The sequence below is a fragment of the Oncorhynchus masou genome, chromosome 15 (genome assembly GCF_036934945.1).
Source record: "Oncorhynchus masou masou isolate Uvic2021 chromosome 15, UVic_Omas_1.1, whole genome shotgun sequence".
Lineage (NCBI taxonomy): Eukaryota > Metazoa > Chordata > Actinopteri > Salmoniformes > Salmonidae > Oncorhynchus > Oncorhynchus masou.
In genome coordinates this window covers 53,118,580-53,135,676 of record NC_088226.1, presented here as the reverse complement: position 1 = coordinate 53,135,676, position 17,097 = coordinate 53,118,580, and the positions used below count along the sequence as shown (strand labels likewise).

The 17,097-nt window shown below is 42.5% G+C and overlaps 1 protein-coding gene across 1 annotated transcript in view; it reads left to right on the top strand.

Moving 5' to 3' along the window:
* The window catches only part of LOC135556435 (ephrin type-B receptor 1-like), a 180,997-nt gene that overhangs the window by 133,048 nt on the left and 30,852 nt on the right, over positions 1 to 17,097 (top strand). The window contains exons 6-9 of the mRNA XM_064989642.1: positions 2,680 to 2,804; positions 8,073 to 8,235; positions 10,604 to 10,712; positions 11,484 to 11,548. Of these exons, the coding sequence (XP_064845714.1) occupies positions 2,680 to 2,804; positions 8,073 to 8,235; positions 10,604 to 10,712; positions 11,484 to 11,548 (462 nt within the window). The remainder of the gene's footprint in view (positions 1 to 2,679; positions 2,805 to 8,072; positions 8,236 to 10,603; positions 10,713 to 11,483; positions 11,549 to 17,097) is intronic.

The window sequence follows — 17,097 nt, the reverse complement described above, 5'->3', positions numbered from 1 at the left end:
AGACATAAAAAGAGCAACACGCTGAGGCAGGCCTTTGAGAGCACTGCTGGTTTACCTTGGCCAATAAAAATGGATTGGCTACATGAAGCCCAATAATTCAAAAAATGATTATGAAGACATCAATGTCTCTCTAGTAACTTGTCATATTACAAATTATAGCCTGATATTCGGGGGGGGTCTCTATTGTTTTCACTCCACCACAATAGAAAATTCCCTCAAAATATTCCCTCTCCTGTCGCACCAAGCTCATCTACCCTTTTGCATGGCGCATGGAGATGCAGAAACAAGAGACCACATAGACATATTTGGCTAAGCAAACATTCAGGAGAATGTAAGCAGTTACAAAGGAAGCTTTCAAAACTGGAGTGAAGAATCAGTAAATATTGTATGTTGAATGAGTATGAGCTGTCTGTCATCCGTGAGCAATTAGGGTACTTTTTTTGGTTCCAGTTGGAACCCATTTTGGTTCCAGGTAGAACCCCTTTGTGTTCCATGTAGAACACTGTGCAAAGGGTTCTACATGGAACCCAAAATAGTTCTACCTGGAACAAAAGGGATATACCTAGAAGCAGAAAGGGTTATCCTATGGGGACAGCTGAAAAACTCTGTTCGAGATAGCACCTTTTTTTCTTAGTGTAGGTCTAAAACGTGAGCATGGAGAGCTACAGTACACAAGTTTGCCAAAATAGCTTATTTATTTCAGTCTAATAGTTAGTCTATTTACTTACTTTTGTAGCTCTCCATCAGAAACTCACTTTTTGTGAACTTCCTCTCTCGGCCCAAGTTTAGCTGGAACTGAGCCCGACAGAATTTTACCAAATGTGAGTCATGCCCACCCAGACCCCCCCATATAGGTTTAGGCGTGTGGCTGGGAGTCCACATCTTGGGGGGGGGGGGGGAACTGTCACGCCCTGACCTTAGTATTCTTTGTTTTCTTTATTGTTTTGGTTAGGTCAGGGTGTGACATGGGTGATGTATGTGTTTTTGTACTGTCTCGGGGTTTTGTAGGTTTATGGGATTGTTTACCATCTAGGTGTTTATGTATGTCTATGGTTGCCTAAATTGGTTCTCAATTAGAGGCAGCTGTTTATCGTTGTCTCTAATTGGGAACCATATTTAGGCAGCCATCATCTTTGGGTATTTCGTGGGTTATTGTCTATGTCTAGTTGCACGTTTGTATCATAGCATCACGGTTGTTTTGATATTTTGTACATTTTGTTTAGTGTCTATCTTTATTAAAAGTATCATGCATTCACATTACGCTGCGCCTTGGTCTCCTCCATACGACGAACGTGACAAAATGTCAGATGGCTTCTTTGAGTTTTTGTGGCTATTACTCAGACAGCCATTATTCAGACCTGAGCATGAGGTCTAGTCTAGCATACCAGATTTATTTTCTTAGAGAACTGAGTGTTTTTTCTCCCTCCTCTCTGATTTGGCTCCTAATTCACTCAGCCTAGTGCCAGCTGAAGTCTGTGACAACAGACAAGAGAGGCAAGGGAAGAGAGAGACAAACACACACACAGACACATACATATATACAGTATATATAGCGTTACTTGTCAAATATAGTTTGGCCTGTTCCGTTCACCGCTCAACATAAACTCTATGACTTTGGCCTGTGTGCTCGCTTTATTATACAAGTGGTCCAAAAATATTAAACATTTGTGTTGAGGATATTCCAGTCCATTTAGCTAGACTTTCACTCCCTAAAATCTAGCCAATTTCATATCTCATAGTCCGAAAATGAAATCTTCAAATTAAAGGAAGTAAAAAATGAATTGAATGAAATAGTCTGCTTGAGTTGAATAGGCTGCTGCCTCACCCCTAGCCAACCTCGGCGTAATTCATAATGCGGCGCAAAGCTGGAGCAGCAGTGCATGAAAGAGAGAGCCAGAGAGCATCCTCTCACTGACTGACGACTATCCCCACGCTTCTATCAGCCAGAGCAGCAGTGTACAGACAGCCACCTAACAATACTAACATCTCATCCTGCTGCTGCTGCAGTAAGGTGGCTCAGTCACATTGAACTGCTGGGCTGTAAGAAAAACATATACAAACAGATACACCATTAAGTAATAATGTGTCTGTGATATTGGCTCTGAGGGTAATGTCCAACACTCCTCCTCTCTCCATCCCTGGTGCAGGGCTTGCTGATGTGCACTCCATCCCTCCCCTGGGTTAAGATGATGGGTTGGTGGAGATGGTGGCCTGGGGCATTGGAGTGGTAGCAGGGAGAGAGGGAGGAAATGAACAGGCAGTTTAATTCAACATGTTATGTGCATTTCAACTGTATTGCTCTCTGTAAGGGGGAAAGAAGACTGAAAATCAAATGTGCTATAAAGTGAGCTCAGTTCAATGCCATATCATTTTTGTAATAGAAATACTATGACCAAGGATACCTCAGTCCTGCTCAAAGGAATGGTATGAAGACATCATACAACTGTAGTGTTTCGTAAGAGATTTGAAAGCCATTCAATGAAATGTGAATCTTCAGTCAAGCATGTGTTTTCTTCCTATCAAGGAAAACACAATTCAAAGCTTCATACAGTTTCAGCACAAAATACCTTTATTTCACAACATTGATGAAACATGTACAGTGGGACTGTTCCTATACTAAAGAATGCTAAGGACGTATCCAGACAGTTAACCTTACCTCATGTTTGTCTGTTCCCTCAGCTCCCTCCATGGTTCCCATCATGCACCAGGTTAGCTCCACCATGAAGAGCTTCACGTTGTCATGGCCACAGCCAGAGCAGCCCAATGGAATCATCCTGGACTATGAACTGAGGTACTACGAGAAGGTAAGACAGTATTTTCAAGTTCAATGTTTGTAATAAGAACTAGATTACACGAGCAGATCATTATTGTCTACCAGGGGCATCTCCCTTACTTTCAATGGAAAGACACCCAGAATGTTGTCGCTGTTGGGTGAATATTCTGGGCTGGTATTGGTCTACCAAGCTTGTTGGGAATATTAGCCTTTATTCCTTTATTTATCCTTTTCCCCATCAGACTCAATATTCATGTGCCATTACACTTGACACGTTTGGTGTAATTTGATTCTACCCTCCTGTTTGAGTCATTCCCCCGGTTGCCTTGGAATGCGTGTGCCTGAGATTGCCTTAGCAACCTTGATAATTGTCCATTAATTGCGTTTAACTGGAGTCTGCTTTAGATGAGCACAGAGCACTGGGTTGCTAGGATACTGCAGTTCTTGGACCTAATTTGTGTGAAAGGTGTTCTCTTAGGCTGGATCCTTCCACTAGCCCTGTCTAACCCGTGGCTCCTCCACACAGCCTATTCTCCCATGAGTAGAGGCAGCACACGCGGCCTCTCAGCTCTATATCATTAGGTACTAAACATGCAGCTTCCCCTATGCTTAGAGAGGGCTGCCCTGTATTCTCTCTCTGGTCTTATATCAACTCCATCGCCCTAGCCTCGCTCTGGCTCTCTCCGTTTCCTCTATAGCTCCCTACTCCCTCTTGGTCTTTCTCTCACTCTGTTTTACAGTGTGCTTCTCCATTGTTGTGTCCATTCCCTTTTCATTTTCCCTCTGTACCTGCTGCACCTCTACAGTCTTCTGTCAGTATCCTTCTCGGCTCTCTTCTTTTCCTCTCTGAAATAGTATGGTCATACCTATGGAGTTCATGGATAGGGTGTTTTTTATTGAAAAGACTGTGTTTACAGTTCTGTCCACCCATAAAGCCTGCAGTTACTGTAATATTGTCTATCATCCAGCATAACTGTCAAATGTGCTCTTTCAGAGAGTTTGGTCAAAACCCTCTATGTCCTCTGATGACTTCTTTGTTGTCTTGGGATTCTGTGAGAGGCTGTTATTAATAAGCACTTTGTGTCCAGTTCTGACAGCACGAGAAGAGGGAGGCTAGCAACACTCTAGCTGGCCTATTTAAACCGGCTAAGTTACTTCAAAGTAACTAGCAATTTTAGCATTGTTACTTTTAATGGACAGGACCACAATTGTTTTCATCTGTCTGCCTTTGTCTGTGGGGCGGAAGGTAGTCTAGTGGATAGAATGTTGGATTAGTAACTGAAAGGTTGCAAGATCTAATCCTGAGCTGACAAGGTAAAAATCTGTTGTTCTGCCCCTGAACAAGGCAGTTAATCCACTGTTCCTAGGCCATCATTGAAAATAAGAATTTGTTGTTGACTGACTTGCCTAGTTGAAAAAATAAATGTGTGTGTCTCTCCCCATCCGCTAAGCTATCTAGAGCTTTGGCAGTGTCTGTATTTCTCTTCTGTCCTGAGACAGTAGTAATATTTCAGTATAGAGACACACCTTTTTCATCATAGCAGAAGTCTGAGTGAAAATCACGGGTTTAGTATGAGGTGGTTTCATTTCAAGACTCCCACAGTGTTTCCAAAGACACAACACAGTGCTGAACACAATAATTTCCTCAGGGATAAAATAGTAATATCGTCAAGATATGAATAGGGATATTTGCCTGGACCGCAGTCATATTGCAAAGGAGCGATGAAGAGAGAACCTGAAACTCCTGCTGGTTTCACTGAAATCCTCAGAAAGATGGCTCCACACACGTCACGCTGGGATTCAGGGGTTCCTGGCTTGGAAGGAGAATAATGAATTCTGCTATTACCCCAGGACCAGGTTAGACTCCCCCACAGAGAAGAATGGAGAGAATCCTGGATCAAATTGCATGGATACTGGTCTGAACGCTTTGTTGTACTTCCATTCTCTTTGATCTACTTGCCTAATATGATAGCTTTATTCACCTCTGTCTGGGCAAAAGGAAAATGGGTCACAACTAAAAGTGAAGCCTTTTAAGTTTTGATCCCATGAAGTCATTGAAGACGCCCACTCTAGCTCGCATGATGCTGAGTGGAGTATTAGACATCTTTGATATTCACTAACAAACAATAGCCCTGGAATAGGGATCATACCTGGTGAAATAGATAATTGTGTTTGGAGGGCCAGCGTAACATGTTGAGTCCTGTCCTGCCATTCCCTTCCTAATTTCACCACCCCCCGTCCAGTGTTTCTGTGTTTTAAATGCCAGTCGCCCAGCTGCACTCGCCAGAGAATGTCTGGAGCCTTGGGGGTGGTTTAGATTGGGGATCAGGCCTGGATTGCAACGATTGACCAGTGAAAGCAGAGATAAGGTCATCTCTATTCTACCAAAGTTTTTTTTCTTCTCTTCCTCTTATTCCTTTTCTTGCTCTTTTTAGACTGTGCAGACAATGAAGAAGCGGTTGGTTTCCCGATGGGACAGCACACTGATAATGTCAGCACTCCCTGTCACAATATCCCATTATGTAGGAGAAGAGTCCTACCCCAAGTAATGCTCCAGTACAAACTCCATTCCACATTCTCTGCCTGTGTGAGGAGAATTCCCTTTCTAGCCTGTGTTGAGGTAGTGGATGCCATCTTGGCCTTCTTGCTGAGCATCAAAGCTGGTGTGATGATAAGCGGTGAGAATATTGAGGCAAGGTGCATTCTGCTATTGAAAGTGAAATGGCAAGGCAACAAGGCATATTCATCTGTCGGCTTTGACTGAAGTGCCACAGAACACTGCAGGGCTGAACACTGCAAGGCTGAACACTGCAAGGCTGAACACTGCAAGGCTGAACACTGCAAGGCTGAACACTGCAAGGCTGAACACTGCAAGGCTGAACACTGCAAGGCTGAACACTGCAAGGCTGAACACTGCAAGGCTGAACACTGTAAGGCTGAACACTGCAAGGCTGAACACTGCAAGGCTGAACACTGCAAGGCTGAACACTGCAAGGCTGAACACTGCAAGGCTGTTGAGAGTTCAGTTCACAGTCCACCTCCGCAGCTCTGGGAGTCTCTCCACCCCTCCCAAATATTTAAAGAGGCCAGTCCAGGCGAGGATAAGGCCAAGGGTAGGGTGGCTTGGAGCTTCATAGGGATGGGATTGGGAGGGTGGTGCAATCAGGCATTTCTGGGGAAGAGAGATAAGTGGCCTTGGGCATTTAAGGAAAGCCAGGCATTATTCAAAGTCCCCTGTATCTAATTATGCGCTGGACCTTGTCATTTAGGCAGTGCATTGCTATACTCTTAGACAAATGAGTTCCAAAAGAGTTCTTTGGCTGTCTGCATAGGATAACCTTTTGGTTTCAGGTAGAACCTTTTTGGGTTCAAAACCAAAAGGGTTCTACCTGGAACCAAAAATGGTTTTTCAAAAGGTTTTCCTATGGGGACAGCCGAAGAACCCTTTTAGGTTCTAGATAGCACCTTTTTTTCTAAGATTGTACAGATGTAGGATCTTAATTTAGGCCAGTTTGCTACAGCAGGAAAATAATCCTGCAGCAACAGGGAATGTAAATTGTTTTGTGGATTATAATTAATGGACATTTTTTTGAAGGAGTTGATAGATTTTCCGTTAAAGGGTAAATCAAGTCTGACATTTTAAAGTGGAAATGTCAAACTTTAAAAGCCTTTTAAAACCTTAAATACACTACAAGTTTGCACTTCCTGGAGTGCAGATAAATTCTCAGCAACAATAGAGTAATGAAATTATGATCCTACATCTGTAAGAAGCAGCTATCTTTCAGAGTTTCAGTTGCATCTCATTTCGGCTCAGTGTTTATCTTCTGATAGAGAAAGGTCAGAGCCTCCATTAGCTGAGGAGAGCTCTCCCTTCCTGGCTGTGTCTCTGTGGGTCGGCTGTGTTTGTGTTTCTGCTGTGTATGCACACACTTTTCCTGTTATCAAGCACCACTATGGAATAGATACTGAAAGTAGCAGGCAAAATGTGTCAAGTTTTTATGTACACCAGCAGACCGAGCCTGAAATACAAATACCAAGTCACATTCTCACTAAGCACTTAATAAACACATGCTAAACACTGAACATGTTTTTTAATTAGCTGTTTTATGATTTGATTATACTCTTGTGAATTCTATGGTGTTTACTAGATTGCTTGTAGTTTTTCAAGTTGTCTCTCTGGAATTGTGCAATGATTTGGTGCTGCCTATCTTGGCCAGGACGCTCTTGAAAAAGAGATTTCAAATCTCAATGAGCCCTTCCCGGTTAAATAAAGGTTAGAGAGAAGAATGTACATACCACAGGAGGCTGCTGAGGAGAGGACAGCTCCTAGTAATGGCTGCAATGGAGTAAATGAAATGGTATTAACCACATGGAAAGCATGTGTTTGATACCATTCCATTTATTCCATTCGAGCCCTTCCTCCCCAATTAAGGTGCCACCAGCCGCCGGTGGTATATACACTCACTCTTTGTGTACAGTACACAAAGAGATGTATGCTCTCCAAATCTCCCACAAGCTCTTTTTCCTATATCCCTTCATTCTGGTCGTAGGCTAACCTGAACACGTCTCAGTGTTTTTCCACCTCCTGCGCCTGTTTGCTCTCATCCCTCCACCGAGGGAAGAGTCTGTAGAGATAGACAGACAGAGAGAGATGAAAGCAAACAGAGAAAGAAAAAGCAAATGCCATGCGCTCTCTGAGCACACACAATGCCAGTGAAAAGGTGGGCTGAGATGAGCCAGTGATCTGAAAGGAGATAAGTGTGTGTTAACTCCAGGTGATGGTTGATGATGAATAGCTCTATGCATGGATTCTAAAACCAGGATCAGTTACCAATATTCTGCAGCATGATAGAGGAAAAATCTAATGTGGGGATGTTGTTTGGAACTCTTTTTTTTTTCTCTCAACACCTCCCACGTATTGATCCTTGTCCCTATTTCTGGTTTTATGTGGCCCAATTAAAATATTTAAAAAATGACATACTTTGTGTATGTGAAAAGCCTAATTCCCATTGGCCTAATCCAAGCCCCTCTATGTCTATATAAAGAATGCAACAGTGGAGGCCGATGTGGAAATCCACCATCCATTATAAACTTATACACAAACCTAAAGAGGAAAAGGGACCAAGGAAATGTTGTTATCTAAGTCCACAGGTTATTATGTACTGTCTGAAATGAGATAATGGGTTGACTTGAGGTGTGTTACTTCACTCCACCACAGGCTTCAGGGCCTGTGTGATGAGCAAATGTAATATTATCTATCTCGTTCTCCTCTTTTTCCATATCTCCCTGTCTGTTACAGGACCACACTGAGTTGAATTCGACCATGGTGCGCAGCCAGACCAACACTGCCCGTGTGGAGGGCCTGAGGCCAGGCATCATGTACATGGTACAGGTCCGTGCCAGGACGGTGGCAGGCTTCGGCAAATACAGCAGCAAGCAGTTCTTTCAAACCCTGACAGATGGTAGGTTCTGTGTGTGTGTGTGTGTGTGTGTGTGTGTGTGTGTGTGTGTGTGTGTGTGTGTGTGTGTGTGTGTGTGTGTGTGTGTGTGTGTGTGTGTGTGTGTATGGGTGACACAATCATGCCATGTGGGTCTTTGTGTCTGTGGACTTGGTGTGGGAGGTTGAATATAGTATAGTAGTAAATTCAAACATTTCCCTGCTAACTGGGTATTACTGCAATACAGATGTGTCGACGCAGAGCAGATGGTGAATATATTTCATAAAACACATATTCCCTTGATATTCTGATTTCTTTTTAACATTCAGTACATATTCCAAAACTACCCTGCGTCCGGATTAAAGTGTTTCCTCCTGAAAAAGAGCGCCACCGCTTTAGATATAGTTGAAACTGTCCACCATCTTAGGTTGCATGACAATAATAATAACAACAACAACAACAGCAATGGCCGGCGGCCATCTTACGACCTATGGTTGTAATGGCTATCAGATAGTTGCATACGGCAGGTAGCCTAGTAGTTAGAGCGTTGGACTAGTGACTGGAAGGTTGCAAGTTCAAATCCCCGAGCTGACAAGGACAGATTCTGAATCTGTCGTTCTGCCACTGAACTGTTCCTAGGCCGTCATTGAAAATAAGAATTTGTTCTTAACTAACTTGCCTAGTTAAATAAAGGTAAAATAAAAAAATACAAGCTAACAGTACAACCAGACATAAAGTGCCCTATCCTAGTGCACTTACAGTACATAGGTCAGTGATGCCATAACGTGTGTTGGGAGAGTCTAGGGCTGCAAGAGAAGTGGCCCAGGTGTTGATGTGCAGGGCAGAGGTTTATGCTCCTCACTCTGCCAATGCTTGCTGAAGACTGAGATTTGTTCTGGTCCCATTGGACAGACTTTTTATTGAACCTTTATTTAATTAGGCAAGTAAGTTTAAGGACAAATTGTTATTTACAATGACGGCCTAGCAACAGTGGGTTAACTTCCTTGTTCAGGGGCAGAAGGACAGATTTTGAACTTGTCAGCTCGGGGATTTGATCTATTAACCTTTTGGTTACTGGCACCACGCTCTAACCACTAGGCTACCTGCTGCCCCAGATGACCTGATGAGATGCGGGTGGGCAGGGTCAAAGGTCACTGGGTGTGGCATATAAGTGGAGAGCTCCAAGGGTGCAAACAGAGTAGCCCGTAAACAATGGGGACCCATCCCCTGCCTCTGCTCTCTGAGTTGAGAGTAGGTAGGCTACTTGTTTCAAGAGATAGAGAAGGCTGTGAGTTACTGTTCAGGGTTTTCTACCCCTACCATCTGACTACTTCCATTTGTTTTAGGAAATGGCACACTTGAGGTGTTAGCCATAGTGAGTGGCACAGCTGCATAATGTAGTGTAGGAAAACAGCCAACAGAGAGCCCCTGCCTGCTCACAGTGTGGAGTAGCTTATTACCAGGGATGTTTAGCAGCAGTGCCTGCGGAAGCCTTGGGGTTGCAGCAGTATCCGTTTCCCCCCAAATTGTTGAGTCATCAATCTTCAAAAAGTTTTCCGGTCATGGTCAGAGACAATAACCCAATAAAAAGTTAACAAAAATAAGACTTTCATGCAAATTCTGCACCCACAAAATATTATACAACTATAACCCATATCAGGATTCTCCCCAGGTTTTCTTTAACAAGGTGGTACTGCTGAGTACGACCATGGGAGTGATCTCTTCACGGGGCGCTGCTCTTTTGAACTCAGAGGTTTTTGTGGGTTTTTTTAACACATGTAATCCCCATTTCCTGCAATCTAGAGCATGAATGATAACAAATAAAGTTCAAACATGTTTTTCTTTTAATTATATATTATTTTTTACATAGTGGCACAGCCGTCCACAAGGTGACGCAGCACCACTCTTACATTCTTTGGGGAGAACCCTGCATATGATATCAGCAGAATATGAAAAGTGATGCTGTTCTTTCAAAACACAATATGCATTGACATATGAATGACTACAGATCAACACTGGAGAATGAATGTTTCAGTTGGAATTGACAGAACAGCTACACATACTTTTAAATCCGATCCATAGGTATGAATGTTTCTGTTTACTTCTCAAGTCTCCCTCTGATACGTAATACAACATTTGTGATGAGATTAGCAGGCGTTCTTCTGATTCCTATTGAGTGTGTTGGGGGATTAGCTGTGTCAGGAAGCAACGTGTCAACTCTGAGAGACTGTCTGCACAGATACTAACCCACACATCCTTGTATTCCCCACAGTCACATAGAGCTAGTAAAGGCTTCTCTCCTTTCCTCTCTTCTCTTCTCCCCTCCCTTATCTGTTATGTCACCCTCAACTCTCTCTCTCGCTTTCTCTGTCTGTCTGTGTGTGGTGTGCAGATGAGTATAAATCAGAGCTAAGGGAGCAGCTGCCTCTGATTGCAGGCTCAGCGGCTGCAGGAGTGGTCTTCCTGGTGTCCTTGGTGGCCATCTCCATCGTATGCAGCAGGTAACAAGCATTTACAAATGTAGGATCTTGATTTGACCAGTATTGTTGTAGCAAAATCATCCTGCAACAACAGGATTTGAATGTTTATATTAGTCCACAATGCTGCTTGATCAGTGGTTAGGCTATTAACTGTGCAAAAGTAGGCTACATGAAAAGTGCAACACTGTTAATATTACCATGTGTTAGTGCAGGTTTTCAGTGAATTCATGTAAATCAAAAAGCTCTTCTGCATTTCCTGCCACACAGGAAAATTCTCAGTAACAAAAGTGATCAAATGAAGATGCTACTACTATAGTCACTGTGCATACCTGGTGTTTACAAGGGATATGTTCAACCATTACTGTATGCCTCTCAGGAATTAAATGTTTAAAGATATAATCCGTAGTTGATACATCCAATTTTGGATATATGTATATTAATAATATTGACTCTTGAAGAACATAACCTATAAATACCTCATGGGCTTAATTCAACTGTCGTGTCCCGTCAACCCAAAATAGAAGCTTGTTTTACTCCAATCTTTGTAAACCATGTAAATGTAAACAAACACGGTTAAAACTATCATTTTTATATCGGTCTTTGCATCCATAGGTCTGTGTATGAATATAAGAGTAGTTACAATTCTCCAGGCCCACCCATCAGCTTTTTACCAAAACAGAGGCGGGATGACAACTTTGTTGTTGTTTCAATTAAGGATTTTAGCTTTAATATGGTGCAGTTATATTGTCAAATATAGTTACATTACTGTCTTTTGCTGATTCTTTGCTGCAGGAAGAGAGCGTACATGAAGGAGACTATATACAGCGACAAACTGCAGCACTGCAGTACAGGCAGAGGTGAGCATACAGCTCTCATTCCATCCACCCATCCCACACACACACACAACACTCACCCCACAGAACCTCTCACTCCCACCACACACTCTCCTACTAGTGACTCCACCAAACCAACTGGGCAGAGACGTCAGTTCAACATGTATTTTTTCATTTACATTTGGTTGAGTTAGTGTGAGTTCTTCTACATACCGTGGGTTCTGAATCAGACCAGTAGTCAGGGAACAGGGGTTAAAGCATGCACATGTTTCAGCGTTTTACAGCTGAAATGATCGATATTGGATAACGCTCTGCCAACCTTTCACAGATCAGTCTGTTGCCATGTATTCTGTATCCGGACTAATTAAAGGTGAATTTCCCCAGAGTCTTACTGCCCTGTTCAACTACTCCTCTTCTCTCTCTATTAGAGCAGTACGGTGTAAATTGCCATCAAGAACATTCAATCCTGTGTAGCCAACAGCCCTGTGCTTACAGACAAATGACAGGTTATAATTAAACCATCTATTTTATATCAGGACATCCTTTTTCCTAATCAGGTGTTCCTGAATCACAAAATGATTCGTTTTCATTCGGCTTCCTTGTTTGTCAAGGGAGCAAGAGTAAAAACAAGATGTCAATGCGATTTTGTCCTCCCTCTGACATCTCCTCACCGTCTCCTTCTTGCTCTGTATTGGGATTAACAGCATTAAACTGTCATTCTGTTTCATAGACCTTCTAAGCACTCAGATCAGTTGTGGAAAGTGTTTAGAAATGCATCTATTATTTCTCTCCTCCATCCATAAAAAGATGGTGCCACAGAATAAAATAAAATATACAATAGTATGACCATCTGTAGAGCATCTACAGATACAAGACTATACAAATAAAGTGTGACCTATTTAACTGTTTGCTATTTAAATAGATTCTGCACATGTGGTGTGAAAATATTTGGACCGTGTGCAGGTAGGGCTTCATATAATCAGGGGTGAAAGTATATTTCATTTCTTACTTGCACAGGACACTCAAGTGCACGCACAAAAACATGTTAAACAATGTTTTTGTATAAAGTTACAGGGTAGCCTACTCTGCTGACAATGACAAACAGATCAATAAAAACAATGTTGTCTGATCCATTTAATTGGCCAACGAAAAGGGGAGACACAATATGACGGAGGAAATGATTGTCCAAAAACAAACCAAAGTGGCAATGACCCAATGACAGTGAATATGCACACAGACTGGGGAGATGGCCCATGTTCTCCGCTGGTGCCAATTAAGTTAAGGATTTTGAGAACTAAAAGACAGATTGGAGTCTTTTCATTGTCATCTTTTTACAGCAATAGCCATTAGCTTTCCAAACAGTTTTTCCCTGATTGTATTTTTAAATATAGCGATATGCCTGGCTGTGTGTCTCTGCTTTTCACTGAAGTCACAACATATATTTGGTGTTTGCAACTGGCGCTGCCGAAATTGCGGGCCCTTCCGAATGTAGGCTATGCGATTTAAAACAATACACAGCTTTTTTTTATGAAGCTAATGATCATCTGTGACCAAATCATGCTTTCTGGTGTAGTAGCCTATTTTAAATTATTTTATGTAGGCTATTTCTGTATAGACAGGAGTAAGCTAATTAAGCTATATCATTTGGCAATTTAATTCAATTTACTTTTGGGAAAGCTTAGCTTCCCCTAGCCTTATGGACATGCCGGCTATGCATTTTAATGATTGTCAAACAATCATTTACCCGTGCACATTCGTCCACTAACAAATTCATTTCAGCATCCAAACCCTAACAGTGCACTGTGCACCCGCAATTTGATGAGTGGAAAAAGACATCTGCTACAAAACACCTACATGTATTGTAATGACATTATGCGATTGTCTTTAGGCTTATTAAACTTGTAGCCAGAATTGATGCATCCACTGTTGTCCACGTGCGCCTCAGACTTGGCCACTCATCTCCGCGGTATTGAACATGTCAATGTCTGTCACCTTGATTACTCAAATTTTTCTCGAACTGTGCACCTCTCGACCTGTGCACCTGCAAACTTTCAATCATAGGCTAGGTTGTAGCAACCTCATGATGGGTATAGGGAACATTTTTATATCATCTAGTAGCCTAAACTTATCAATGTTACATTGAGCTGGGTGAAAGGAATATGAATGACGATCATCCAATATGCTGTAATAGAAATAAAGCCATGGTCATAAATAATCGTCCTTACTCGTCTTAAACGGCACCGACCACCACTGGTGAGCTGGTTCTCTTTGTCCCCTTTTTCTCAGCGCCTTAGTAAATCCTCTAATTTGATTGTGTGTGGATTCACTTAATTGTCTATTAAACCTGAGTCGCCTATTGGTTCAAAGCAATTTTGTCAGCATGAGCCCCATTCAATTGAGAACCAAGCCCTTGATCTCTTACATACAGTAGGCCACATAATAGATGGATCCAAGTTAACTCTTCTGATTGTCCTTAACTTTGAAAAGTACCATTATTATTTTATTTTGTATTGTAGAATACATGTGGAAAGAGGTAGAAATCTGACAGATCCATATTTAACCAAGTACCTTAAATGGAAAAATGCTGATAAATCTACATTTTCCAGTTTAAGTTTACTTTGTTTTTGTTGTGAGGGTGAAATGTTGGCACAAATGAAACAAGTAGGATCTTAATTTGATCAATCTTTTGTTGATGAGAAGGGTCCTGAACAGCAGGAAATGGGGAGGCAGGGTAGCCTAGTGGTTAGAGCGTTGGACTAGTAATCGGAAGGTTGCAAGTTCAGACAAGGTACAAATCTGTCGTTCTGCCCCTGAACAGGCAGTTAACCCATTGTTCCTAGGCCGTCATTGAAAATGAGAATTTGTTCTTAACTGACTTGTCTAGTTAAATAAAGGTTAAATAAAATAAAATAAAACTTGTAAAGGAGTGCATAACTGGCTGCAGGGAAGTCAGGCGCAGTAGAGCAGAAATGGGTAGCAAACGGTAGCACTTTATTGAGGTGAACAAAACACGCTACTCAGAAATCTAAACACACATGGGTTACAATAACCCTGCGCAAGCCAGCCTGGAGTACACATACATTTACATATAACAATTCCACACACAGACATGAGGGGGAAACAGAGGGTTATGTGCAAGATGTGTAATGAGAGAATGCAAACCAGGTGTGCGGGAAAACAAGACAAAACAAATGGAAAATGAAAGGTGGATTGGCGATGGCTAGAAGACCGGTGCGGCCCGAACAAGGAGAGGTGACAAAACTTGCAGTGTATTTAAGGTTTAAAGACTTCTAAAGTTAGTCATTTACAATTAAACACAGACATTTACAATTAAACACAGACTTGATTTGCCGTAAAATAAAATGTATCAACCCCTACAATATTTTTCCGTTATTTATAATCCACATAATAATTTACATTTCCTGTTGTTGCAGGATTATTTTCCTGCTGTAGCAAACTGGCACAAATTAAGATCCTTCATCTGCATCTCCATTTCTTCACCGCACGGACCCTTTTACGCACAGGTGTTTCTGCACAGACCTATTTAAGTGTAAACAAACAACACGCTCTGGCAAGATAAAGCGTGCCTATCTGTATAATGAATATAAACTGAATGGGATGAGAGTAGGGCTGTGGCGGTCATGAAATGATGTCAGCCGGTGATTGTCAAGCAAATAGCTGCCGGTCTCACGGGAATTGACAGTAAATTAACATAAACACATTTAGCATCTCCTGGCTTCCACTAATAGCCTACAAGCCACTGATGCAGACCTTTGGAACTATATTTTTAAAAGTATAATAAATCCATGTATTATTAGCAGACAAGATTTGCTTATTATTTTTTATACATTCTAAGGCTTCATGATGCTTCATGATGCGGCTCTAATGGTGATTTGAAAAAAGTTACATGAAAGGCATGAGCTCTTTGTTTTTTGCACAGGCTGTACACACTTCATCAGTCTCTCATTCACAATTTGACAGGCACTTGATAATGCCTTTAATTTCCTGGCTGCATCCACTTTGTGTGGCCTTAATGCCCAGTAAAAAATGTTAAACCAAAATCATGTTTACAATACCATTGCTGAATTCCTCTTGATTCAACTAACTTCCCACAATGATTTTAATCAGAACAGAATAGCCATTCATTCCACTGTTGTAGTTCTCAGGTTGGGATAATTTGCTTAAATATTTTGTATTTTGTATTGCATGTTAAAGCAAAAACCAAGCTATGAGGTTGAACGAATTGTCCGTAGAGCTCCGAAACAGGATTGTTTCTCGGCACAAATCTGGGGAAGAGTACCAAAGCATTTCTGCATCATTGACGGTCCGGAAAAACACAGTGGCCTCCATCATTCTTTAAAAAAAATGTTTTAACCCATTTTCTCCCCAGTTTTGTGGTATCCAATTGGTAGTTATAGTCTTGTCTCATTGCTGCAATTCCCATACGGACTCGGGAGAGGTGAAGGTCAAGAGCCATGAGTTCTGCGAAAAACAACCCAACAAGGCCGCACTGCTTCTTGACACAATGCCCATTTAACCCGGAAGCCAGCCGCACCAATGTGTCGGAGGTAACACTTTGCACCTGGCGACTGTGTCAGCGGCCCGTCACAGGTGCATGATGGAAGAAGGACATCCCTGCCGGCCAAACCCTCCCCTAACCCGGACGACGCTGGGCCAATTTTGCACCGCCCCACGGGTCTCCCAGGGTGTAGACCAGCTGCGACGGAGCCTGGACTCAAACTCAGAATCTCAAGTGGCACAGCTTGTACTGCGATGCAATGCCTTAGACCCCAAGACTCTTCCTAGAGCAGGCTGCCTGGCCAAACTGAGCAATCGGGGGAGAAGAGCATTAATCAGGGAGGTGACCAAGAACCTGATGGTCACTCTGACAGAGCTCCAGAGTTCCTCTGTGGAAATGGGAGAACCTTCCAGAAGGACAACCATCTCTACAGCACTCAACCTGTCAGGCTTTTATGGTAGAGTGGCCAGAAGGAAGCCACTTAGTAAAAGGCACATGACAGCTCACTTGAAGTTTGCCAAAAGGCAGCTAAAGGACTCTCAGACTATGAAAAACAAGATTCTCTGGCCTGATGAATGCCAAGCGTCACATCTGAAGGAAACCTGGCACCATCCCTACGATGGAGCATGGTGGTGGCATCATCATGCTGTGGGAATATTTTTCAGTGGCAGGGACTGGGAGACTAGTCAGGGTCGAGGGATAGATGAACAGAGCAAAGTACAGAGAAACCCATGATGAAAACCTGATCCAGGTTGCTCAGGACCTCAGACTAGGGTGAAGGTTCACCTTCCAACAGGACAACAACCCTAATCACACAACCAAGACAACGCAGGAGCGGCTTTGGGGCAAGTCTCTGAATGTCCTTGAGTGGCCCAGCCAAAGCCCAGTCTTGAACCCGATATAACATCTCTGGAGAGACCTGAAAATAGCTGTGCAGAAACAGCTCCCAACCAACCTGACAGAGCTTGAGAGGATCGGCAGAGAAGATTGGGAGAAACTCCCCAAATATAATGTGCCAAGCTTGTTGTGTCATACCTAAGAAGTCTCGAGGCTG